Source organism: Trichosurus vulpecula, chromosome 5 (assembly GCF_011100635.1).
Source record: "Trichosurus vulpecula isolate mTriVul1 chromosome 5, mTriVul1.pri, whole genome shotgun sequence".
Lineage (NCBI taxonomy): Eukaryota > Metazoa > Chordata > Mammalia > Diprotodontia > Phalangeridae > Trichosurus > Trichosurus vulpecula.
Window position 1 is genome coordinate 308,057,052 of NC_050577.1, and position 27,060 is coordinate 308,084,111.

The 27,060-nt window shown below is 48.9% G+C and overlaps 1 protein-coding gene across 1 annotated transcript in view; it reads right to left on the reverse strand.

The window, feature by feature from the left end:
* The window catches only part of TBC1D22A (TBC1 domain family member 22A), a 323,593-nt gene that overhangs the window by 133,651 nt on the left and 162,882 nt on the right, over positions 1-27,060 (reverse strand). Inside the window, exons 9-10 of the mRNA XM_036761386.1 lie at positions 18,197-18,303; positions 3,754-3,829 (exon numbers count right to left, since the gene is read on the reverse strand). Of these exons, the coding sequence (XP_036617281.1) occupies positions 3,754-3,829; positions 18,197-18,303 (183 nt within the window). The remainder of the gene's footprint in view (positions 1-3,753; positions 3,830-18,196; positions 18,304-27,060) is intronic.

The window sequence follows — 27,060 nt, forward strand, 5'->3', positions numbered from 1 at the left end:
AGCAAATACAAACAAATTACAAACATACATTATAAACAGACCAAATACAATTCATAGTTATCAAGGAACCATCAACATCTGAGTTCAGGAGCTGGGAGCTCATATTAACAGCTAGCCCAGAGCCCCAAGCAAGTAGCTCTGTTCTCTCTTCTTATACAGTCTTTAGCCATCATCAAACATCATCTGAGGAACCAGAACTTAGGCTCCTACTATTGGCTCTGGTCTTAGCAACTCCCCTTGGGGCCCTGAGGGATTCACACCCACATAGCCTTAGCACCTAGAAATTAGGGGTTTGGGCCTGGGGCTTTGCACTTGGTAAAGCTCAAACACACTTAATTAATTTAGCATCCTAAAGCAGTAAGAAAGTCCCAACTTAATTGATATTACACCAAGTGACTGAGGGAGGGCAGGAGCGAGAGAAGGCTGCCCAAGGAGGCATGGCCCAATGTTGGGCCATGATGTTTTACATCTAAGGGGGACTTCTTCCTTTCATCTTTCACTTTGAAGTTCTGCTTTTCTATTGATAAAGGAGCATTGGATTCCCAGCACAGCTTTCTCCTAACCAGGCGGCAGGCCCAGTGTCTGGTGCTGGAGATCTCATGACGGGAAGGCGCATGAGAAGCCCATCCCCTCAGAGAGGCCTCGGTAGCACGACAAGATTGGAGGGAAAAGAACGAAAGATAAAACCAGATTTGTCCATGAACCCTATCCAAAAGTGTCTGCTCCCTGAGCGTGTCCCGCTCTGCCCTGAGGTGGACAGTTTTGTTCACCCTTGATCCTCTGGACCAGTGTGTGGTCACTGCAGAGCTCAGAAATCCTAAGGCTCTGAGAGGGGTTTGTTTTGACGATATTGTTGTCGTCACGTGACGCTCTTCTGGTCCTGCTCACCTGACTGCATCAGCTCAGCCATGTCTTCTGAGCTTCTTGGAAACCATCTCCTTCCCCTCAGGGTCCAGTTCTTTGCCCCCACAGAAAGATGTGCCATCCAGACATCTGTCTGCATGGGTGCTTTCCTCTTTGATGCCTCTGGGTTACAGACCCAGCTAGCAGTGGCATCGCTGGCTGACGGTTCAGCAGCTTTGGAGGACATGATTCCAAGACTTCCCAGAAGGGCCAGGCTGGTTCTCAGCCCCATCAATGAGCCCACTTTCCCACAGATCTCTCAGCTGTAGTCACTGGCCTTCTGAGTGTACTTTACCCACGAGATGGGGGTGAGCAAATTCAGGGTGACTTTACTTTGTGTTTCTCTAATTAGTGGGGTTACAGTTGGAGCATCCTTTCCTAAGGCTTGGATTTCTTCCTTAGAAAACTGTCTGGCTGTGACCATTTCTCAGCTGGGGAATACATTCAAAGCCTTTTCTCCAAGCTCCACACTTCTGCTTACGTCTCCCCATGCCAGGTCACCTTCCCCTGGAGGACACACAGTCTCTATTTCTGAACACGAGGACTCTCATCTCCCACAGTGGGCACTCAAAGCCTGCCCTCTCTGACTGGGCTTCCAGACCACACTGCTAATGCAGAGGCAGGTCGGTGGGCCCCAGGACCTCTCCCTGCCTCTCTGCACAGCAGCTGGGCTGGGTCACACGGTCCCCCGTCCCCTGTAGAAATGGAGATGGGACACGTTCAGCTGCTGACTGTGAGGCCCATTTTAAAGATACTCAAACAATGCCCTTACAATCTACAGAGCACATTAGCGTCAATATCCCGTGGCAGAAAGTAGAGCACAAGAGGTAAGACCCTCCCTGTGGTGTATGCCCTCCCCAGCACAAAGGGCTAGCACCTTCCTACTAGCCACCCTGGACGTCTGGCTCATACAGGATGCAGTGAGCGGGCAATCACAGCACTTCACAGAGAAGGAGACATACAGACGTTTTAGCCCGGTCTCCTCCTTTCCTAAGTGGTGACGGAGGTCTGAACGGGGAAAATAGCTCACCAAAGGCCACAGAAGGACGTGACTCAGCCAGGAGCAGAACCCGGGCCTCTCCCTCTGTAAATCCAGTGCACTGCCTGTTCAATCCCAATCTCAGAGAGTCCAATGGGGGCACGGACTAGAGCTGGTCACCTGGGGCCCGGGTTCTTCCTTCTAACACCCTACACAATCTGCTCTATGAAGTACGTGGGACACAAGAAGCAGCTGCTCAGACGGTCCATTTCCAATTAACGTCACAGAATCCAAGCATTCTAGGGAGACTGTTGTTGGGGGGAAAGGACAAGATTCATAAAATGAAAACCTTCGGTTTGAAATGAGGGGAAAGCATGACAACACTGAAAGAGAATTTTCACCAGTCGTGCTGCTCACATTCGCGATCCCACTGGCTCAGAGACAAACTGGAAGAAGCCGTGCCCAGCTCTGCAGGAAGGAGCCTTGGGGGAGAGATGAATGTCACCGATTCTTCCAGCCCCGACCGAGGTGATCCTGGGCATGGCCTCAAGGGACCGCTGGCCATAATGTCACAGCAAAGGCAGTGGGGCTGCAGCACAAATGGGCTTGGCCTTGGAGTCAGAGAATCTGCGTTCAAATCCTCACTGACACCATCATTCACCAGTCCCCGCACCAAGCCCAGGGCCTGGCACACACGGAGCTCTTATTCCAGGCTTGAATAACTAACCGACTTCCTGCCTGTAGGGCCCCAGGAGAGTCCCTGACCCAGCTAGAGCCCCAGGTTCCCCATCTGTCAAATGAGGGACCTAGACCCTGATCAGCCCCCTCACGAAAGTGCTGGGAGATTCAAGTCAAAGCAGTTTGGGAAAGCTAGCTGTGATTATGACTACCAAAGAACAATCCCATGGCTTTCTCCTATTACCAAAGGCACACAGGTATGTGTGCATACACAGGTGTATCCACATAAAAATTTGTGTGTGTGTGTGTGTGTGTGTGTGTGTGTGTGTGTGAGAAAGTTTCCTTTCCTCACCCCCCAAAAGGCCCAAGGCCAGTACCCCAGTACCTCTCCAACAAATGGAGTCCAACGGGCATCCTCATGTTTCAATAGATGACTCCCAGTGTGGACAAAGAAATCACCAACCATGAACACAGGAAGTCACAAAAGAAACAGCATGTTGTCTGCCCCCACAATCTCACTGCTGCTTGGCTGGTGTCACCAAAAGAAGCTTAGTTCTGCTCTGTGACACTCTGCTAACACTCTGTTCATTAATTCCTCAAAGTGCCCGGAGAATATGCTTAGAGTGGTAAGCATTAGCTCTCCCATTTCATTTAATTAAACTCTGCTTTTGCAATATGACAGTCAGCACTAGGGGTGGGGGGGGCAGGCGATTTTAAGGATAGAAGTGGAGAGTATTTCAAGGTACCCTCCTTAAACCTGCAAAGTGTCATCTGAAATCACCCCGCCACACATTGTAATTTATCTACAATATTAAAGATGTTATTTCCAGACTTGGTAATTAATTGGATTCCACAGAGAAATTATTCTGACATCCTTGATAGCAAAACGATGCACCAAGGCACCTGACAGGATCAAAGGACAGCCCATGTCCCCACTGGGCCTCGTGAATGACAACTCTCACCGAGCCTGACGCAGAGGGAGCACTGCCTGGCTGAGCCCCACCCTCCTCGTGCCCCACAATGGCCACGGAATTCTGATTATTGAGCTTCATACAAAGGAATAAGAGCAGCCCACACTCGGGCAGTTCTGCACTCGATGCCAGGCCCCAGAGAAGGTACCTCACATCCCACCATCACAGGGCCAAACAGGGCATGAGAAGGGCAGGCAATGCGTGGCAGGTGGGCGTACTTACCATCGATCCGGCTGACCAGCTCCTCCAACAGACGCACTTTCATCTGGATGCCGGGCTGTGCAAAGGTGTAGTTATCCTAAAATAAAAGCCCAGAAAAAATCATCAAGATCCGACCAAGACAAGACCACACTGCCTTCCATCCCCATTCAGTAGACATGAAAACTGAGGCTGGCGCTAAGTGCCCTGATCAGAAAGCCAAGATCTGGACTCAAACCTCAAGCCTCTGCTTGGAGTTATCTGCTCCCTCCATGTCATGACCTCAGAGGAGCCGACGGAAGGTGGGATGGAAGGCCAACACGCCTGCCCTGCCATCCAGCCCTCTGCTGATGCATCTGCCCTGCTTAGAACTGAGGACAGGGGCAGTCTCAGTGGATGGTGTAAATGGCCATAGGGGAGGAGATGCAGTAAGACTCTGCTGAGGCTAAATGACCAGAGGGAGTAACCAGAGGCCCCAGGAGCTACAAGGCTGTCTGCAACCGGCCCCTGGGGAGGAGGGCACCATATCCTCCTACCCCTGCCCACAGCGTCCCAAGACAGAATCATAGAAAAAAAGGAGCACAGGATCAAGAGGCAAGTGGGACACTTCCCAAAGAAACCTCCTTCCCCCAGGGACATCCTGAGGGGAAACCAAAGCCTTTCACAGATACAGCCTCAAAGCATGGAGCTACTCTGATCTTGTGGGATGGGCTCCAACTACAAGGCTCCAAAGGAAGGTCCAAGCTGGCAGGTGCCGGGACTCCAGCCCACAGCCCTGACAGCCTCCATTCTTGGTAATATTATTCTAACTGGCATGCCTGCCTCATCTCCTCTTCAACTAAACCTTCATACACAATCTTCCCAAAATCTTGTCTTCTCAAGCCCCCAAGCCTTCAAGGACTCCCAAGAACGGCCACATTAAGCCACAGAGACGAGGTTTGTTTGGGGCTTCATGAGACACGCTCTAGCCATGGTTGGCGGCCAGCCCTTTCTTGTGCCTGAGCCTTCGTTCATTGCCCACCCCACCTTGTATTAGGAGGGCAGAGTTTATAATCTCAAATAGGATCATAAACATGTCTGAAACGTTCGGAATCGCCGGATATAAGAAACTCTCAAAGTAGAAGGCAGAAGAATCAAAACATTTATTTAGGCTCCACAGTAACCAACCCATGAACCAGCAACCCCATTTTGATATATTGATCAAAAGCTTCCAGGCCCAATAAGTACGCCTTGAAAGAGTAACCAGGAGGCTACAGAGAAGCATGATTGCGTAAAGCAAAATCATGTTTCCCCCTCTATGGTAATAAGATTACCCACTGGCCTGAAGTCTTTGTTCAGCTTTCTCCCGTAGGTCAGCTCTGCTACTGGCAGCTCCTGCTTCAGCTGTGTCTGTGGCTGTGGCTGTAACTGACGTAACTGTCGTAACTGCCTCTGTAACTGCCTCTGGCTCCAACTGTCGCTGTAACTGTCGCTGTAATGGCCTGAAGTCTTTGTTCAGCTTTCTCCCGTAGGTTAGCTCTGCTACTGGCAGCTCCTGCTTCAGCTATGGCTGTGGCTGTGGCTGTAACTGACGTAACTGTCGTAACTGCCTCTGTAACTGTCGTTGTAACTGTCGCTGGCTCCAACCGGAAAAGGAAGAGAGAGGATCTTCCAGCTGTCCTCTCCCCTCTTATAGAGTTTTTGACATCATCAAGCACCGCCTGAACGACCAGGGCCGATTGGTTCTTGACTTGGCCCCTCCCCCTAGCATAGCCGTTAACACCTCCCCTCAGCCAGCCCCATGACTCATCACACAGGAAGTTGTCTGCTTCCTGGAATGCTCCTTGGGCCTCCTGCCCCGGAAGAGCAAGCCACAATGTCCAGAGGCTCAATGAGGTAAGCTGAGTCATTCAAAGAAAACAAAGGCCATTCTGGCTACACACCTCCTCAGGAAGCTTTGCCTGACTGCCCCAGCTAGCCATGCTCTCCTCCTCCTTGGGACACTCATTCTTCTTTTAGCAAACCTATCACCCAAATCCATTCTGTATCCATTTGTGCTCATGTATGGGAGGTAGAGATCCTATCTCATTTGTCTTTAAGTCCCCTTTTAAGGCTCAGTACACGGTTTTACCTTTAGTTGCATACATTAGGATGAAATAAAACACTTTCCACCCATGAGATCAACAGTCAACAAATACTTACTAAGCAGCTTCTAAGTGCCAGGGCTAAGCACTGAGAAATCAGAAAAAGGCAGTCCCAGCCCTCAAGGAGCTCCCAAAGGGGAAAGACCATTGTCTTTCAAAAGAAAATGCACCTACTTACTCCGGACAAGGAGGTTTTATGGTGACAATGTTAGAAATGGACACATGGCTAGGAACGTCACAGCACCACGTCCGGGCACACGAGCTGGGAACATCAGGGCCAAGCCATGCTCCCAGCACCTGAGCTGGAAAGGCCGCCAGAGGGCAACAAAGCCGATCCTATCCCAACAGACCCTGCCTAGGCACTTCTGGGAGGCAGGTCAGGCCAGCATCTTATAGCACAGAGCCGGTCACTACTGTCTGCTCTCTCAAGATCCCATCAAGGATCCCGACGACCTTTTTTTCTCTGGATGCTCAAGTGTGTTTTTCTAATGTCTACAGAGCAAAGGTAACAACATAAATGGAGGCCCAGGGAAGCACGGATGGACAGTAGATGGTGTGAGAAAATTCTGAGGAGCCCGATGCAGCGAGAGCTAGTGAGTCAAAGCTGTGACGTGGCAGCCCAGGAAACGATCCCATTCTCATAGTGATACAGCCATGACATCCTGAATGAGGAAGGCGGTGGGCCTACCTTCTCAGACCTCCGAAACAACACTTGGAGTATCTGTTCATCACTGGATGCACACTTCAGGAGGATTCTTAACCAAGAGGGAAAACAGAATGCTAAGGGCATGAGGGACCACACCCTACAAGAATCACTCCCTGGATCCAAGCAGAGATGTTCAGCCTGGAGAAGAAACAACTCCAGGAGGTCACAAGTTTTCAATTCATTGAAAGGCAGCCTCATGGTAAGAGATGATGCACATTACGCTTGGCTAAAGATGGCAAAGCCAAGAACAAATCTGCACACACAGAGGAATACTGTAAGGAAAACAGCCCTGTCAGGGATCAGAACTGCCCAAGAGTGGAGCAAGCCACCTCGGGAAGAGGCTCCCCACGGGGGAGAACTTCAGGCTGAGGCTGGCTGGCCACTGGGGACACCTGCTTCATGGACAGGCTAGACTCAGGGCCTCCATGGTCCCTTCCGCCTCTGAGATTCTCTGCTCCGCCCTGTCTGTGCTCCTTCTTGGGCTATTACAAGTTCCAAGACACAGTCCCTTTCCCCCAAGGTTCCCGTCAGCCACACCACCAACCAGTTCTTGGAACTGAATAATGTCTCCCAGAGGAAAAGAAATGCAGAAAACAAATGGTGACAGGCAACAGCTTCCTCCTCCTCAGAGAACCTGCCTTGCTGAGGAATGAATCTTTGAGCAACAGTGATGTTGGAGTAAGCAAATATGCGAGCCATAATTCAGGAACTAATGGCCTGTGGACAAGCCGCCAGTAGATTTCGTTAGTGGAATGTGAATAACAGCGAGGGGACAGTGATGAGCCCCAACAAGTCTGGAAAGGAAGGCTTCCCATCGTCATCAAGCTCTGCCTCTGGAGGTTTGCTGCCAGGGCCAAGTCCAGAGAGATTCCTGCTGCCATCCCTGATATCCAAGGGGGCACTGCCCGCAACTCAGAGAGCACCACTTAAAGCAGTGATGGTGGGCAGCACCTCCTGCCTAGAAGCAATTTCTATTAAAGGAAAAACTGAGTGACCTGAAATCCTCTCAGCTCTGCTTTCGTGATCTCATCCCCTCCACTAAAAAACAATGAAAACCAAAACCTAGAGATTCAAACCTAGATGCATTAAAAATGACAGAGCAGGGAAAAGCAATAGAAAAAAATCCCACCACTTTTTTGTAAGAATTAAACCTCTGTCTTGAAACCTCACAGTGTACATTAAAGAAAGTCTTTTCCTTCTGCCCTCGGGCCTTAGCTACTGATTCGTATTTCTAACTTTGCGGTCAGCGTCACCAATGAGCCATCGTTCACACATTACTAACGACCCCTCAGGTAGCAGGGGTCCCAAGAGGGCCACAACCAGTCGATTTCCACTTACAGCAAAAGTAGCTAAAACAGGAGGAAAATGCACACCTGAAGAAACTCCGGGAAATGTGGCAGGGACAGGATGATCATTAAAGGGAGTAAAAGGTGGTAGGTGGGAAGAAATGACAGCAAGGCTTCCTCCTCCCCTTAAAAATGAACCTTCTTTTAAAATAAAAGCTATGAAGCTGAAATTGCATCTTCACACTAATGAGAAAAGAAAGCAGGTACTCTGTCACCAGCGGCAAACACCATCCCTCTCGGCATGCAGAGGCAGGGACATCCTCCGGCATCCAGGCATCCATGGCCCTCCTTTTGTTATGGCCCTATAACACGGAAAAAGACAATCACCTGCCTGATGCAGATTGGGGGTGCTGGGAACCCCAAAATGTAAGGGTACAGGGAGAGTATGCCCACAAAGATTTCAAGCACTCGAGCCTTCTTTCAGTCAAAGTGTCAGGGTTCACTGTAACGCCAATAGGGTGAGCCAGATTCCTAATGAATCAATGCCTTGATGGGGGTGAGACTGACACTTATATATAAAAAAAAGACAGGGAGATTTGGGTGGGATTAAAGAATAGTAAATAGCCTGGGGTGCCCACAGTGAAGGGAGTTCACTGGTCTGGGGTGCATCAGAGAGCCACAGTGAAAGGCCTATTAAGTAGTCTGGGGTGGGTCAAGGGGACTGTGAAAAGAGTATGAAGTCTCTAGGTGGGCTGGGATGGGCTAGGTGCCTTGGGTGAGATACTAGTGATCTAGGCTGCTGAACCATGTGGGAAAATTCAGGAACTGGGCTGCTTTTCAAGACATGGTCTTTTCCTTTCTAGGGGTTCAGGTCCCTTCACCCCATCGTGCCCACTGCACTGTGGCCTCCTTTCTGGTTCTTTCATTTATTCATCCCCTGGGACCATCTCAAGTGCCTGCTCTCAGAATGGGGCCATGCTGGACACTGCAGAACAATCAGCATAACCCAGTGCCTGCCCTCAGGAGCTCCCACTCCCAGGGCAGGGATGAGCTATCCAGGTGGGGGGCGGAGAGAGGGGAGAACAGGCGCCGTGCTGAGCACTTGTAAAAGAACACAATCGGGAAACCCCTTTACTACAATCAGTTCAACAGACAACTATTAAGCATCTGCTAAATACAAGTCACTGAGAATTATAAAAAACAGGACCCTGCCCTCTCTCCCTTGGGGAACTTGTATTCTACTAAAGCTGGGGGATCCGATGAAGAAATTGTTTTTTGTTGTTCATCCTTCATTCCAGAAGATCCATGACATCAGGATTTAAGTGAGGCAGGGCTGTGCAAAGTCACCAGCCTCACTCTCTCCTCCAGTATCATCTGGGTCCAGTGGTGAAACAGAGACAGGTCAGGATGACTGGTGATGACCCTGGAAGCAGTGGGAGGAGACCTTGTGTTTTTGAAGCTAAGGTCTTTCCCAGGTCTCAGTTTCTCTGAGGCAACACCCATTCAGTGATCAAGGCTAGGTAAGAACTGAGGGAAAAGATGGCCTAGTCTGCCTACTCGAACACAGTCAAGTAGCTCCATCTGAATCCCAATGGGCTTTCATCAAAGCCAGGTTTTTTAGAGCTCAATTTCAAGAAATCATATATCAAGCCACTTGAGACAGAAGAGTTCATTGTCCCACATTCTTTCATTTTTGTTTTTCATTTTTGTGCTTTTTTGGGGGGGGGGCAGAGGGGGTGGAGAACGATGATAAAATACATAGAGAAGAAAAAGAAATCTAGCCCCCAAACTCCAAGACATCTTGCAGGGTTTAAGTGATCAAAATGTATATTCCTTTGGACGGAGCACATACACATAAGGATGTAATTCCCCATGGGGAGGAAGGGAGGAAGACAAGGGACCATGAAGTACAAGACCTAGGAGTCTGTGTTTTATCCTGGACAATAAGGAGTCAGTGGGAGAGTCTCACGGTCAGCCCTGTACTTTAGAATGGCTATCTGGGCAGCAGGACAGAGGTCAGGACATCCATGGTGGGACAACCAACAAGATATGATCAATGCCAAGTCAAGATCTCTGAAAAAGACAATTCCCCCCTTGTAGGAATACTTCCAAGGACAGAGAGCTCACTCCTCCTTGGTCATCCAGTCTGCTTTTTCACAGCTCTGCATACTAGGAATGCCTCTTGTATGAAACAAAATCAGCTTCCCTCTACCTTCACCCCCACAACAAATCACATCCATCTTCTGCCCCCAGCCTTCTCCAAAGACTTCTCTTCTCATATTTAAGCTTAAACACTGCCCATTCCTTTAACAAATCCTCCTGTGGCATGGCCTGGCCCCCAGACCCTTCATCTTCTCCTCAGCCTCCTTGGCTCCTCCATGCAAGACTGTGCCCTCTCTCAGTCAGGAGGGACCAGCAGCTCATTTACAGACATTTATACACATTTCCATTCAATGTCTGCCTGCTAAGCATGGCACCTATTCTATCTTCTCTTAGCCTGGAAACAATTCTCTAAATATTGGAGAACAGATGGAGAATCCATTAAGTAAGATTCTAAATTTCTACTTTTGAAAAGCCTGTCACAGAGCCTTTATTTGATTTTTCTTTTCAAGTATAAAAAGTGACATTACACACCAACGAACCCATTAGGATTTGTGATTCTGGAGAGATACTGAGTTACTAAAACTAACAAAGAAAATGAAAACAAATGATCTCAAATTAAAAGGGAGACACTGGCAATAACTTGGACGTAAAACTGAGGAAGCATCCCCAGGACATTTCTCCTTTCACTGAGGCACAGAATTCTTCCACCACGCCTGGCCACCCCTGCCAGGCTGGATGCCTCAAAGCCAGGAAAGAAGCTCCAGGCTCAGGCTGCTTCTCACACAGCTCATGCGCAGAAGGGCCACGTGAGACTCTGTGGACAGTCCGCCCACACTGGCTCTGTCTCAAACCAGGAATCCAAAGAGCTTGACCAGCTTCACAGCTCAGCACTGCAAAGTCTCACAGAGTCATGGTTTTAGGTCTGAGCACCTGTTGTGAGCTAGGCACCAAGGTGACAACGTGCAGAAAGCTCACAAGGCACGGATTCCACATAATACCTGCCCTGCAAAGGAATCCTCTCTACCACAACCTGGACACATGGCATCCAGCATCTCCCTGAACACCTCCAATGACACAGACCTTGCTCAGTACTTTACAAGGCAAACCAGGAGGTAGATTTTACCTCACTAAATCAAGGGGTCTGTGATCCCCTGGGAGTTCCACCCAATTGGGCAGATTGCAGCCCACCCATGTTGACCCGGCCTGTGTGACTCTCGTCTATATCCTCCTCCTAGAAGGCCTCCCAGGGGGTGGGTCCACCCAGCGTGCTGGGGCCTTCCTCACCTCTCCTGATGTCACAAAGAGGTTAGTGAAGCGCACTGGCTCGTAGTCTGTCATCCCTCTTTCTTGCCACAGACCAGGGCATCTTCTCTTCCTATAACATGACTCCTGGATGATGCGCTTTAACCATGTTCTTCCAGGTACGTCAGCAGTCCACACTCAGGGCCATTTAGCAGTACGGGTAAAATACTGCTATCGAAAAATGGGCTTTACTTTCCTGGGGAGCTTGGGTCAGTAAGGCTTGTCCCAAGGATAGAGCCCTGGATCTGGAGTCCGGAAGGTCTGAGTTCAAATCTGAAAAATCAGACACTTCATAGCTGTGTGACCCTGGGGAAATCACTTCACCTCAGCCTCTTCAGGTGCAAAATGAGGAGAATGATGACACCTGCCTCCCAAGGCCATTGTGGGGACTAGATGAGGTAACATTGGTAAAGCACTTTATGAACCTAAACACTTGTTGTGGTTGTTGTTGTGGTCAGGAACAGATCTTGGCAGTTTTCTGAGAGCCCCTGCCCCTTCTCCTCCTCCTCTCCCACTCTGGGTCTATCCCAGATAACTTACTGTTGGACACGGTCCACAGGGCGTCCATGCAAAGGTATGCCAAAGATATTCATCATCCATTTGGTCTTTCTTGTGTGGACAGACCCAACCCCTTTGTGATTACAGATGTTTTCTTCCTGGAGGTTCTGTAACGTCAGGGCTCACTGAGATCGGCACAACGTCGTCCACAAATGGGGGCATGCAAAGGACATCACCACCCACAAGTCTGGTCCTACAGCAGACTCGCACCATGAATCCCTTTGGTGAGCACACAGCTCCTGCTAAATGCCTTCCTACATGGTTGTTACTAAAGGGTCATTGAACAGGGCTCTTTCCACCCCTAGATCGAACCTTGAGCAATCCTGATCAGTGGATAGGAGTCCCCTTGCTGTGAAAGAGCTGCTAAGGCAGCATTTTCCTGTACCAAATCAGAGGCTTTTTCATAAGCAACAAACAAGAATTATAATGGGATCCTACAATCTCGTTCATTCGGCTTAGCCTTGGTAAAGAAAGGATCTGTTGTTGAATATGACTTATGAAATCCTGGTTCTTCCATACTCACACTCATCAAGGAAGCCTCTGTTGTGCACAGGGACGGTGCTCCATTTTATATAAATGAAAGAGGAGCCCGGTCGTGAGTTACTGATAATCTCTTGGTTGCCTTTTCTGGGCACCAACAGGACGTGAGATTTTCTTCCAGACCTTTGGCATCTCCTTCAGATACCTTCTAGGCCTATGCCTCCCAACTGTACTGCCACCAAAGCTCTCCTCCAATCAGGCCACCTGACTCATCTTGGCGCTTTTTAGGGCCCTTTCTACCCCCATGATAAACACCTCAGGGGCTGAGGCGCTAGAGTCTACAGGGACTAGCTCCATTGTCCTTATCAAGAAGGGCACTTGTTAAAATGGTCTTTGCAAATGTCTTCCATTTTTCTTCTCTGTCTAGACCACCTTCCATTTTCTTCCTTCAATGCCACCTGGAGGATGTGACTCAGTTGAGTGTCTTACCAAGGTTTCTTTATGCTCTGCAACTTCTCTCTACTCAATGAGATGCTACTGCTCAGAATTGTCCATTGTCTTTCTGCATACAGATGATATTCTCACTAAGGGTTGCCACTGGCGGCGCTCATTTGCTCTCGCTCACTCGCTCTCACTCTCGTGCTCTCTCTCTCTCACACCTTCACCCCGCCACCTGTCTCTGTCTCCCTGTGTCTCTGTCTCTCTCATTGGCAAGGAGGCCAGATATGTGCAAACCAAGGTGCTGACTAGGCTCGTCTGGCCTCCTTGTGGTGATGCTGGTTAAACTTGTAATAAAATTAGTACATTTGATTGTGATATTAGTTTGCTGTACGTTTGATTTTCAACTGCTTGATGAAATAGTTATTCAGGAATAATTCCTATATAAAAGAACAAGGTTTTCCTGTCTTCTTCCTGGTCTGCTGTTTTCCCTTGGTGCTGAGTCTAGCAGCCACCACTTCTGATTTTAGGGAAAGTGTTCATGAGAGCAAGGTGCAAGGCTCCTAGGGATCTACAACAATATGGTCTTTCCCACCTCTTCTACCTGAACCGTGCTCTCCCAAAGACTCCTCCTCATCCCCTCCTTTTTCCAACATTACATTCAAGTCAACAAGTGTCACCATATGTGTTGGTTTGATTACAAGTCATACAATTCAACCACTTCATTGTCTGTAACCCATGTGGATACATAAGCTACAATCATTTTCATGGCAGTCTTTTTTTTGTTGGGGGGGAGGGGCTTACTCTTTTTTTCATGGATTGTCACAAAAAGGCTGCTCATGAAGTGCCTATCTGTGGTTAACTGGCCTGGTTCTCGGAAGATCAACTCAATCCATCCCCAGGGCCATATATGAAGCCTTTTCCATGTAGTTACATTCATGCCAAAGTTTATGTTACATGGATACAGACTTAAAAAACCAAGGGTCCCATCCGTGCCACAACGAGGCTGGACCTAAGGATTCCATCAGTGAGACTCTCCCAGGTGGAGATGCTCCAACTCCATCTGTAGTGACAAAGGTCAGCATCTTCTCAGCCACATACAGTGACAGAGCTGGCTGGGGCGCTGACAGGCAGGATGACTTGGTGGAGGCCACACGGCCAGCGTGTGCCAGAGGGCAAACTTGAGCCCAAGTGTCCCTGGCTTCTCTACTATGTCACACTTGATATAAAGAGGGTGCTAACCAAGTTCAAAGCGGTCCAAAGGTGCAACATGTTGCTTCATTGGGAGGGTAAATTCACTGTCCATGGAAGAGTTGATGAGCTTAAGCTGAGAGTGGATGGCCATTGGCCAGGAATGCCCTCACAGTACTCTCGGGTCATCCTGAACACCAAAGACTCTGAGATTCTACCCCACTCTTGGCTGGCTCTCACCAGTTAAGACAGGGCTCAAGGGCACCTCTTCTTCATGCCGAGCTCAGGCTCACCACCCTTCACACATACTACAGACATCCGAAGACAGCCAACGGGCTTCCCCTCCCCATCCTCGCTTTGTGCAGGGTTCCCAGAGATCAAACCATTCAGTTAACACTCTTCTTTACAGACTCCTGTTCAGCTGTTCCTTTTCTTCTTTAAACTCAGGCACCCAGGGTACACAGAACTGGACATAGTATTCAAATGGAATCATCTGGACATGACACTTGACCACAGCACCTCAGAGAATGAACCCATACCTACTACCCTGACAGGGAAGGGGTGAGCTCAGTCTGAAGGTTGGAAATCTGCAAGATATAGATGCCTGCCCTGGAGGAAATTATAATCAGAACAAAGGCTACGCCCAAGTCCCCTTAACAGTTGTGAAATAATGACAGATATGACGGACTATTTAGCAAAGCTTTTCTCATGGGATGAGAGCTACTGCAGTACCTTTTATACTCCTGAAGGAGTCTGCCCCAGGAATACCAGCAACACCAAAGCAGTGGAGTAAAAGGGGTTTTTACTCAGTTAGTTTGGCCAGTGCTGAGTTAGGGTGCAGCCTGGTCCCATAATGCACCACTGGGCAGAGGCCAGACTGAAGGGTTTAAAGCAGGAGAAAAGTTAGGGCTGACTCTTCATTTGGAATTGGCTGGACTCACCCATACATTCAAGGTCATATGATTTCAGTTGATCCACAGTCTGTCATCTAACACATTAATGATCCTCGTCATGTGGACCAGTGACTATGTCATTAATTGAGCCCTGGGCACTGCACTGGCTACTCTGCTCGAGGATGACACAGCCATTAATCACCGTGTTTAGGTTCTGATCATTCTACCAGTTCCAAATTCACTTGACCATAATCTAGCCCATCTCTCTACAGCTTAAGCTCATGGAGAGCATGAAAGACTATCGAGGACAACTATCAGTCCATTAACCCTGATGAAAAGGGAGCTGAAGCTCCTAAGAAAGGCACAAGGCCTCTCTTGTGGAACTCGGTCAATAATCAAAGTCAAGCACGCTGGCCAGCGGCTTGACAAATGCGCCTACTGCCCTCCTGGGGAAAACAGAACAACATGTCTCTAAATTCACAGGGCCTCCACCCTCCCCCCAACTTAAAAAAGGTCAGCCCAACAGATGTATCTCCAGTCATAAGAATGACAAAAATAAACTGTTTTCCATCACTTTACAAAGGACTTCTGGGAAAAACAGACACAGTAATAATAAAGTCAACACGCCAAAGCACGAGGCGGGAGGGCAAACGGCTTCAGCTCCTTATTACAGAAGGGGAAACAGAGGTCAAGAAAACCAAGCAGCAGTGGCAGAGCCAGGATTTCTAACTGAGCCCTGGCTGTTCCCCATTGCCAGCCTCTCAATGGATTTTTTAGACTGAATCTTCTCCTAAATCAAGAGCACAACTGTCTAGGGTACCTTTTCCTAAGAGAAACGAGGGAGCGCAAGCAGCATCCCACGGGGCGTGCTAATTTGTGACTCCAAATCTCATTAGGACTGTCTAATTGTTTAACCACAAGGCTTCAGAGATCTCCAGCACCCAGGGTCTACAAAGCAGCACAGGAGGCAATGTCACTCTCAACTGACTGATAAGGAAACTGAGGCACAATGGGGTAAAGAAAGAAGAATCCGAGCCCAGAGTTCTCTGCAAGTCAGGCTCTTTTCCCATCACCACAAGGGGCTCATCTCAATCTGAAGTGTGAGGAATGAAATGGATGACTGCTCCCTTTGCCTTCTCAGGCTTTAAATTCATGCTTCCCAAAGGCCTCGTGCCTTCCCTGTGGCAGGCCTGTCAATAAACCATTTCATCAGAGAACAAACTTGTCGGTTAAAATGAAAAGCCAGCATTGACTGGATTGTTCTGCTGATTTTATTTACAAACAGATGCCAGCTCCCTCTGGATTAAAGGAGCAGGCTCTTCCTTCATCAGCCACAATCACCAAGTGACATGAGAAAGGCAAAGCCTTCAGAGGGAGCTGAGGCACAAGCAGCGCGGACACCCAGCGATGTGCTTCATCCCGTCACAGCCACGCCACCTGCCTTCTCCAAGAGGCCGCCATCCTGCCCCCTCGACTCCCCAGGACCCACAGCAGCCTCACGGGTTCAGATCCCCGAGGGCTACGCCAGATGCTCCTTGGAGGTGCTAAGCCCTAGGGTGGTGACCGACACTGAGTAGGAGACACCTCCGCACTCTGAGTTCTGGCTGGGACAGAGGGAGCTGTCAGGCTAAGCAGTCATGGACGAGCCACCATCTCCACTGCAGACGGAGTTGCCCCATCTTTCCCCTTCCAAACGTCCCAACTGCCACCAGGGCAGTGCCACCCCCCATCATTAAGCTCGCCAACTATGACGTGAGTCCCTCCAGCCAGAGGTGCTGCCCTTTCTCCCAGCACTCCCGAGGGCTACTCAGATGGCCACAATCACCTCCAGTGAATCTGTCTGCCTCTAGCTTCTTCTCCATCCAATCCACCAATCATACAACAGCTAATGAGACATTCCTCAAGCACGGCCATGACGGTGAGTCAATACATTTCAGGAGCTCCCTAAAAGCAAAGAGCATGTCTTCGTATAGCAGCCCTTTTTAATGTCTCTATTCAGAGTGGGCTGTCCTGTATCTGAGTGTTATTATGGGAGTTTAAGTAAATAAAATTATAACTTAGAAATAAGCAGTTTTTATATACACATGTATCCATGCTGGGCTGCACATTCAGAAATGCCAGAGTCGAAGGAGGCCTGCTCTGGGGATGGCATCGAGAAGCCTCAGAGCCCACACCACCAAACCTGCCAAGAACAGCTCACATCAAAGGCAGGCAGGCCCAGCTCTGGAGCAGTACGGAGGTCTGCCTGCCTGGAAGAAGCAGGTCTAGGCACCTGTTGCCTTATTTCTTAGAGAGGAAATACTGCCGGGGAAAGAGATGTGGGGTAGGCATCAGAGGACCCGGATGCCAGCCCACAAAGCCACAGCCGTCCCTGAGCCTCAGTCTCCTCAGCAGGGAAATGGAGACACACTTCAGGTTCCACCTGCTTTTCAAAAAGCCGTGGATGGCAGGACGTGCTTCACAAGTGCTTGGGCAGCCAATGATCACTGAGGCCCAGGCTCATCGGGAAAGAAGGTCCAAAGGAGGTCAGTGACGGGCCAGGCTGAGCCAGGCGGTGGCACGTGAACCCAGTGGCCCAGAAAGGGAAGCGTCTCATTGTGCATGAAAAGAGATGTTTCTTGACATTTGCCCGCCTTGCTTTCTTTCATCTTTATTCCGCCAAGTCCGGCACTTGGGCTGGGCGCTGCCAGGGTAAACGTAGCTCAGAGAGGGCCGGGGTGCAACAGCTGGCTGCTTGGTCCAGCCAAGCTTCCGCCCCACCCTGGCCCCAGCCAGCAGCAGCCTGAGGGCCTTGCAGCCCCCAAAGCCTGTCTATGAAGACTCAGAGGAGTCTCTGTCTGAATGGGTTGGGGGAAGACTGTCTCCTACAAGCAGACCGATTCACTTGGTTCCTCCCACCTGGTAGTGGTGGTGGGTAATTGAGGGGAAAACGTTAGGGGCACTTTTCCTCAAGTTGGCAGTTGTTAGCATGGAACCAGGCTTCACGTTCATGAAGAGGTCCTCCCAAATGAGAGGACAGGTGACAAGCGGGGCACATTTCAAGGCTGTGACATGGGGGGATGTCATCTACCTAGCTTTCAGAGGCTGCAAATCCATCAGCTTCCAGAACGAGGCCGTAACCACAGTGGCCAGACACAGGTATCTGGCATTCAGAGGCCTTAAAAGATGATGTCACCATTAAGCCCAGCCCAGCTGACATATTCAACAAGAAACGTAGGCTCGATCTTTCAAGTCCCTATTTTTAGTATTTCTTAAGTCCTAGGGCTTTATTTACCTGGCAGAACTCTAGCTAATATCTCTTCCACTTACAAGAAATAACAAAAATCATGTCTCGCACCCAGACCCAGCTCTTCATCTGCTCTGCCCCAGGGGCTGGGCATTCTTTACCTGAATGCCATCCAGCAGCTTGCTCAGACACCAGTAGCTGTCAGCTTCGATGTTCCGCAGAACCTCTGCTGGCACACAGGAAACATCCACATTTTCCACTTCTTCTTCTGTGTGGGAGAGAGCATTGAAAAGGAAAATCACAATGGACAAAAGGCAAGGAGACTGCTGGGTGAGGACACTGAGGCACAACACAATATTGGCAGACACTTTGGTGACATTTTTCTTAACTCTCTCCAAATGAATAATGTATTCTTCAACCCCATCACTTAATGGTTCTCCATTTTAATAACTAATTAGCTGCAGATAATGAATATTCTGAACCTTCTCCGATTAACTAGCATAATTAATCCACAGTCAGTGATGCCTTCCCAGACATTTCAGAACTAAAAGAAACATCATTAGTAAAGAAGATGCCTATTTGCGGAGATTTACTCCTGCTGGAGAGATGCAAAGTTTGTTACTGGGATGAAAAAGCTCCATTTCAGGCAGACAGATCGAATGCACGTCCTCCACACCACCCTCTGCAGATGCCTCCCTCCAACAGCCTTGGCAGCAGGGTCAGGACAAAACTGGGAGAGCCCTTCCAAGCAGCCTGGGCACTCTGTAACTGAAAGATGGCACATCTGCCACCTGAGCACTAACCTGGCTAAGTCTGGAAAAACAGTGCCAGGCTGAATGCAGAATGAGGAACGTTCTGGCCTTAACAACCCGCAAACACCATCTAATACGTCGAGGAGGGGAAGCAGTCTGTGCCAAGAAGGGGAGCATACCCACCGAGGAAACCTCTGATCTCCGAAGCCTGACAAAAGCGTTCAGCCAGTGTCTCTTCCAGAAAAGACAGTGAGACTTGGCTGAACCTGTTTCCCAGGTGGCTGGGAAGGAAGAAGGCACTCTGTAAAACAGAAGGCACCAGAAACGGAAAGGGGAATTCTTAGTATTATCATCAGGCTCTAGATCTGAAGTCACCCAAGCTGAGTTCAAATCCCAGCCCTTGCACTCATGGCTTCTCACCAGATTAGACTCAATGATCTCTACGGTCCCTCCTAGCTCTAAGACTAAAGTGAGTGGCCCTACAGAGCCCAGAGGAAGGCCTGAAGCATGTTAAACATATTCTCTGAAAGAATTAGTGGAAGAAACAGACTGAACAAGCCCCCAAAGAGACCAGAAAGTAGAGAAGGGTTACCCTCTGTACTGGAGGGAGGAACACTGCCAATGTAGAGCACGGATGCAGCAAAAAGAGATAAATCTGATCTAATGAGGCAGAAGAATTTCCAAATGGAGAAGAGAATACATGACCTAAGTCTGTATTGTTTTCTTCTGGAAGCATGCTGAACAGAATAACAAGGTGCACTTAGGTACTTGGAGAAGTTGAAACCTAACTCACATGTCTAGGTCTAAATGCAGACCGTGATCAAAATCGATTTTTCTGGACCTGTTGCCATTCCATATGCAAAACATGCAAATATTTATAAATGACTGAACAATAATCTGATGGTGATTAAATAAATACTGGGAGTGATGGGCATATCTCAAAGTGCCAGCTCAAGGCCCAGCACTGGGCTCAGTGATTTCCCTGCAAACAAACTGAACACGTTTTACTGCACGGTGGCATTATCAGTGTCGTAAAAATGCATTGAGAATAACAGTCGACTCAATGCAAAACCAAATATGGAAAAGTTCAACCCAGAAAATCTTTGGAAAACTGTGTATCAGTGAAAACTGGGGCAGGAAGTGCAAGTGTTCCAAATTTTAGCATGGTATTTACTTGTGTGAAATATAGCCCATTCGTGACTACTTTGCTATGGGGTTTGAACGCGATAATAACAGCTAGCCTTTGCAGAATGTCCGGGGGCAGATACGAAGCCCCTCCCATAGGACTGGACCTTCACCGTAGCTCTGCAGATGGCCAGTGCAAGTATGGGTTCCAGTAACTGTCAGAAGATCGCTGATAATAATAAAGAACCCCCTGCTGGGTTTTGACCACTTGATCTTGTGCCCTGGGAACGTCTGTCAGTCCTCTCCCCACTTCTGGTGAGGGTGCATTTGCCTTTCTGTGTAGGGCACTGAGCCCTGGTTTTCTGTTAGGATGCTTTGCAAATCTGAGATGGTCCATTTTCTGATTCCAGAGCTGTCCATGAGGAGAGGTTCACTGCCTTAAAAGTGTTCTCCCTAGTCATTCTGATTCCAGGAGGCACATTCAGCCCAGCCTTTTCTCTGGTGCTGGGCAGAGACTTAAAAGTGTAACTATTCTCTTCTTTCAGTGGCTCACTGGGGCCTGGGCATTACCGCTTCAAGTCTTCAGTCTCTGCCTTCCATTGACATACACTAAGAATTTTTTTTTACATTTTTTTTTTTTGCAGGGGGGAAGGCAGGGCAATTGGGGTTAAGTGACTTGCCCAAGGTCACACACTTAGTGTGTCAAGTGTCTGAGGCCACATTCGAACTCAGGTCCTCCTGACTCCAGGGTACTCACTGCGCCACCTAGCTGCCCCTCCACTAAGAATTTTAAAGTTATCAAGTCCAAATGGCATTCTAGTATCATTGTGGAGAGATGCCATGAGGTGAAGAGGGTTTCAAATGGGTGTTCAGGTGAGCCTGAGGGGTGGTAAGTAGTTGATAAGATGTCTTTGTTTATTGTGGTGGTTACTGTCACCAGCAGATGTGCCCAGGCAGAGATTAGATCACTTCTCATTCTCCCTCAAGGAGCGGAAGCCTTGACATACGGTAAGACAGAAGGTCCATCTCCGGGGCTGAGATCTGTCTTTCCAGTGTCAGCCAGGTCACATGATGCAGGGCAGGGAATGATAGGTCTGGAGGCAAGTGCCATTTCTGCCACTCAGCCCGAGTGACCCTCAATAAGCCCCTTCCCCTCTCAGGGAGTGGCTTCTAGGCTGTATAACATGAGGAGGCTGGACCCAATGGACTCTAAAATCCCCCCAGACTCTGGGTCAACAGTCCTAGAAATTGATGGCAGCTGATGGGGGAGGGGTAGAGCTTCTCGATTAAGTGCCCACACTAGACCCACAGGCAGGCTCAACACAAAAGACCCAAGAAAGGAGGAGACATGGGGCCACAGAAAGAGCTGAGAGTCACCCAGGCTCCACCACTCACTACCTGTGGACCCTCAAGAAATTCTGCCACTTTTCTGGACCTGTTTCTTCATGGGAAAAACAGGAGGAATAACTCTGGGTTGTGTTAAAGAAAGAGTTTTGCAAATGTCCAAGTGAGAGTGACTCATGATATACTCTAAGTCTAATATACTTTACTAAGCCACCTCCCCATAAAAATAACAGCTACATTATTTATCATATTTAGAATAATATTTATGCAACCATTAGAGGAAACTGGCGGGGCATCTTCCTGTCTAAAAGCACGGCTTAGGTGTCTTCTGAAAAAAATCCCATTGCTACCTACTTGGAATTAATTGGGGAAAAAATATTCATGCCAGTGTCTTATAGTAAGTAGGTCAGACAGCATCAATAACAAGGAGCCTGATCTGAACTATCTCCCTTTGTCATCCCCTTTCTTTCAAAGACCTTTAAAGTAACTAGATGCTGCCTCAGACTAATAAACTAACTGCAAATGTGGAGAACAAAACTCTCCATGGATCAGATGTGGCTATCAGGAAGTGGCAGGAACAGCCACTTAGATGATCTGACAGAATAAACACGATGGGGATGTGCCTGGCTACTGAAGACATGTCGGCTCCAGCCGGGCACAGGGGGCCTGGTCTGGGATCCAGGCCCCTTACCTGCATCAGGAGTTATGCAGGGGGAGCAGGAATCCAGGGCAGGAGAGCTTGCCAAGCACCTTCTGCTCAGTCACTCCTTTCTGAGAACCTCACCCTCTGCCCCATTTAGGCCAAGATACTACAGGCATTCCTACAGACAAAGTCGCTGGAGATCCCAAAGCAGATGTCAAGAGTGGGAGCGGTTGTCTAGGGGAGGGGAGCATCTTCCACAAGAAGAATCCTGAGGCATCTCCCCAATACATCCCTAGGATTGAATCAAACCCCAGACGAAGGCCAGACCTCCTAAAAAAATCCCCAGTCTTGGCTCTGGCATTCAAGACCATCTTCAAACCATCTCTATCCTAAAGGTCCCTCCTCATCTGATGCTAGTCTTATCGTCTATGATCTGGCCAAGCTTGATTGCCTTCTGCCCCCTCCCCTTGCCTTGTGGAACCCCACATCCACAGCCCTGCTCAGGACAAACTTTCAAGTGATAATACCAGAAGTGTACCCATCCTAAGCAACCTGAGTTCAAATCCAGCCTCAGACGCTTACTATCTGTGAGACCCTAAGCAAGTCATTTAACTCTGTTTGCCTCAGTTTCTTCATCTGTAAAATGAGCTAGAGAAGGAAAAGAACAAACCACTCCAGTATCTTTGCCAAGAAAACCCCAAAAGGGGTCATAAGGAGTCGGACACTACTGAAAACAACTGAACAACAGACAGCACAGGGCCTGGCAATGGTAGAGACTAAATAAATGCTTGTTGTCATGGAGGAAAAAAAGAGTCCAACAAATCAACAGAAATAATGAAAAGAAATAGGAACGAACGGCCTAGAAGCAGCAGACGTCACACTATAATACAAAGCAGTAATTATTCAAATCTGTCTAATATCCCAGTCATCAATAAACACTGACTCTAGCTGCTGAGACAAGGCCTCAGTACCTGAAAAAAAACAAAAACAGATGGAAATTGGACCAAGACAGAAGTAAGTGGATGTGGCTGGTCACCTCACACTTCAAACGAAGGTGCTCCACACAGCAGATGACCATGTGAAGCACCAGCTCAACACTGACAACTAGAGAAATGAGGGGGAAATGACCCAGCACCGCGATGGACAGGAGAACAGAGAGGATCAAAGAGGAGGAAACGCATAGTCTTGACTACATAAAATTTAAAATAAATCATATAAAATGATTAAAAGGGAAAGAACAGGGGGAAATTATTGAAGCAAAATTCTCTTATAAAGCTCTCATTTCCAACGCAAATAAGGAAATGATTCAAATTTATAAGAAAAAGAGCCATTTCTCAATTAACAGTCTCAAGATATGAAAAAGCAGCTCTCAAGGGAATAAACCCAGGCTATCTATAGCAGAATGAAAAAATACTGCAGATCACCATTAACTAGAGAAATGCAAATTAAAGGAACTCTGAGATCCACCTCAAACCCAGCTCAGTGGCAAAGATGACCAGAAAAGGAAAATGATCAGGGTTGGAGGGGCTGTGGGGAAACAGGCACACGGACGCACCACTGGTGGACCCGGAGATGGGCACAACCATCTGGAAAGAAATGTGGAATGATAACAGAAGGTTACCAAGCAGTTCATGCCCTGTGACCCAGATAAACCCCTGAAAGACTTTCAGACAAAAGAGACTAAAGAAGAAAAAGTCCAATACTTAGGAAAATGTTTACAGCAGCTCATTTTGTGGAGGCAAAAGCCAGGAAACTAAGGGGGGATGCCTCTCAGCTGGGGAAAGGCTACAGAAGTTACAGCATCTAGACATGATGACAAGCTCCTCTGCTGTAAGAAAGGAGGGAAGAGATCATCTCAAACAGGCCCAGGAGGCAGTGAGCGAGCAAGAAGAGCCATCGAGACGATGGCATCAGTATCCTAAAATGGACCATTGCGAAGACTTGTAAAGGGGGAAGAATGAATGGGCAGAGCCAGCAGAGCTCATCAGAGAACGAGCAGCACTGTCCAGATAAGCTGCGGGAAAGCCGGCTCCCTCCAGCGGCCCCTCGGGATTCCAGCCCCGCCACAGAGGCCATGGAAGGACGTGGATGGACGGGCTTCGGGGCGGAAGAAGGCATGCAGACTTTTGTGGGCAGCCATCTTGAGTACACTTTGCAAATAAGATATTTGTCTCCCCGCCCAGCCCCCATGGGGTAGGGGATAGAAGCCAGAGAAGAAGTAGCGGAGGGGAGTGACCTAGGTGTCTTTGTGAATAAGACCCATGCTTTACATGGATGTGTACAGACACATCTGCAGACCGGCACAAATACAGAGCAGGGCTGGATGTGATAAGAGCACATCGGTATTACCCAGAAAAAGAAAGCGAGACGGCCAGGTCCAGGCAGCCCTAGCTCTGCCAAATTCTTCCTGGGTCCCTAAGATCCTTCCCAAGTCTGATACGGAAGAAGGGGGAGGCCGGAGAACCAGCTTCCGGGCCATATTCCCCAGCGGGCAGCCCCCTGAGGCTTGGGCCGGCAAAGCCGGAAGACCCAGGTCCCCTCCGGCCTCCGAGCCATCCCATGCCGAGATTCCACAAGTCTGCAACGGGGGCAGTGCAAGAAGGCCCAGGACAGGATCTGGGCCTTCCTCTTCACACGGCCTCGACGTGTCCAGATCCATGCGCTCACGCAGACAGGGAGACCCCAATGCCAAGGTCCTTTCTCTCACTCCCACAAATCCACGCTGTCCAGTCGTCTCTCTGGGCTCGCCTCCTTCTTCCCACGTGACTCACAAACTCCAGTTTGGGCCTACACAACGCTGGGAGCCACCAGGCGGGCAGCTGCAGCAACCGGGAAGCAACGGCGGATGGGACAGAGGAGCCCCAAGAGCAGGGGACGGAGGCTGTGAGGCTCCAGAGTCTAAGGCAGTGAGCCAGGGCTTCGGCCATCAGCTGGCCATTCTCCTGGACCCTGCAATGCCAATGTAAATTTGAAGGGCTTTCCCGCCCATTAACAGGCCCACGTGAACTACTTATGTCACATGTGGTAGGAGGAGCCTGCTGAACGACAGGAACAAGAAAGGGTGGAGCAGGAAATGCTCAGAGCGTTGGAGAGAGCAGACGTGTGCTAGCTGTGCTGTGAGTGCTTGTTGATGGCAAGGCCCCAGCAGGGGGCGGGAAGGTTAGGGGATGACTTGGCTCCCTGCTGTGATGTTGTATTTTAGGTTCTTTGCTGTTGTTATAAAGGGGACTTGCTTACTGCTTGGATGGGTTGGACTTACTGGTTTTGGGATCTGGTTCTCTGGTATCTGAATAAATGGTTTACTTCTTCTACCTTCCACACAGAGTCTCTTATGGTATGCGATACAGAACTACATAGGCACATTTACAATTACCATCTATAGTGTGATAATTGCCTTACTAAAACATTTGGTGATGAGGATGGGATCTCAAGGTATAAAATCTCTATTTAGAGGTAGAAGGGCTTTAGAGGAAGATATGGTTATCCCAGGATGGGATGATGTGCCTTATTCCTCCCTAGCAAGGAAATGATCTAATGGAGCAGGGCTCTGTGAAAACTGGGAACAGAAGCTACAGAGGGGAGAACCTAGAGATTTGGAAAGATGCTAGCAAGCAATTAAAGTTAAGCCAGGGAGAGACTTGCCAGCAGCACTCTCTAGGAGAGGCTGGATATTGTTATCAGCTTATGGTCTGATATATGAAAGAATGGACAGACTGTTAAGAGAGAAAACTCCGATGAAAAGAGAATTAGCTAGGTTGACCCGGAGCAAGGGTCTACAGGGGAATGACACCCAGAATGACATCATCACTTCTCAGTCCCTCCACAGATGACCTCACCCTCATTCTGGTAAATACTCAGGAGTACACCTGGAGATCCATTGGGATGTTTTTTGATAAGGACAGAGGAGGAAGTGTGTGTTCTCTCTCTCTCTCTCTCTCTCTCTCTCTGTCCCTGTGTCTGTCTGTCTGTCTGTCTCCTCCCTCCATCCTTCCCTCCTGTTTACCATTGGGGGAACCACTATTCTTCAGTAAATGAGGGTGAAATGGTCCCAGGTGGGTCAGGACTCATCAGTCATATAATTCTTCATTCTCTCTCATCTTTGAGTGGAAAATAGAAAGGACAAACTGAACAAGAATCATGTCTTTAAGTGTGTTATTTAATGTGTGCAGAAGCTGGCTCTGGGCTGGGCTGCTGACTGGACCAAATGAGGACAAAGCTCAGAGATCCATTACCACAAGGTGGATGAGTCATTTGGCCCAGAGCAACTCATCAAGACATAAGGGGGCTGCAATCTGTGTCTGATGAGGGAGTGCCCACCCTGATGGAATTCCACATCTTCTGTAGGAGCAGAGCTGAAATTGGCCCCAGCACAACCCCCTGGGCTGGGCTGCTTCAAGAGAGGCATGGCTCCCAGACATGAGGAGGGGAGAGCCCCATGGCCTAGGCCTCATTCAGCCCCAATCTGGATTCCCACGCTCACTTTTGGTTGACGTCATTTGAGGACAACACTGACAAGCTTCCAGAGGAAGGGCACCAAGGGGCTAAGGGGCCTGCAGTCACTGGCAGCTGATTCAGCCTAAAACTCACAGACTGCTAGAACAAGTAGCCGAGAAAGGGCCCGGATCAGAGCATACCTCTGCAACTCTAGACTAATGTCTTCTCCTCTAAGCCCCAGTCTTCTCATCTGAAAAAAGTTAATAATAAGCCTTGTTCTTTCTGGCCCAAGCCCCACAAACCCTAAGCCTTGGAACAAATGTGAATTAGAAATGCTAACGTCCTTATTCCTGCTAAGACGTCAAGGATCAGGCATTCCCGGTGAAGTCTGAACTGACAACAGCCCCCTAGTGAGGTCCGCTCTCCTGACCTGATGGCAAATCTAAAACAGGCCTTTTGCTGCATCTACCTTCCAGGGCCAAGTGGCAGTGTCTTGAACCTGAGGACCCGATCACCAGACACCCGGCCAAGACCCCAGCTCCCCAGCCTCTGCCTCTATCCCAGGTTCTCTCCTATGAACCCTCCCCCTTCCATCATTCCAGAACTGTAAAAAGTGAGCTCCTAAATTAGCCAATGCAGGGGCAGCTAGGTGGCACACTGAGTAGAGCACCGGCCCTGGAGTCAGGAGGACCTGAGTTCAAATCCAGCCTCAGACACTTGACACTTA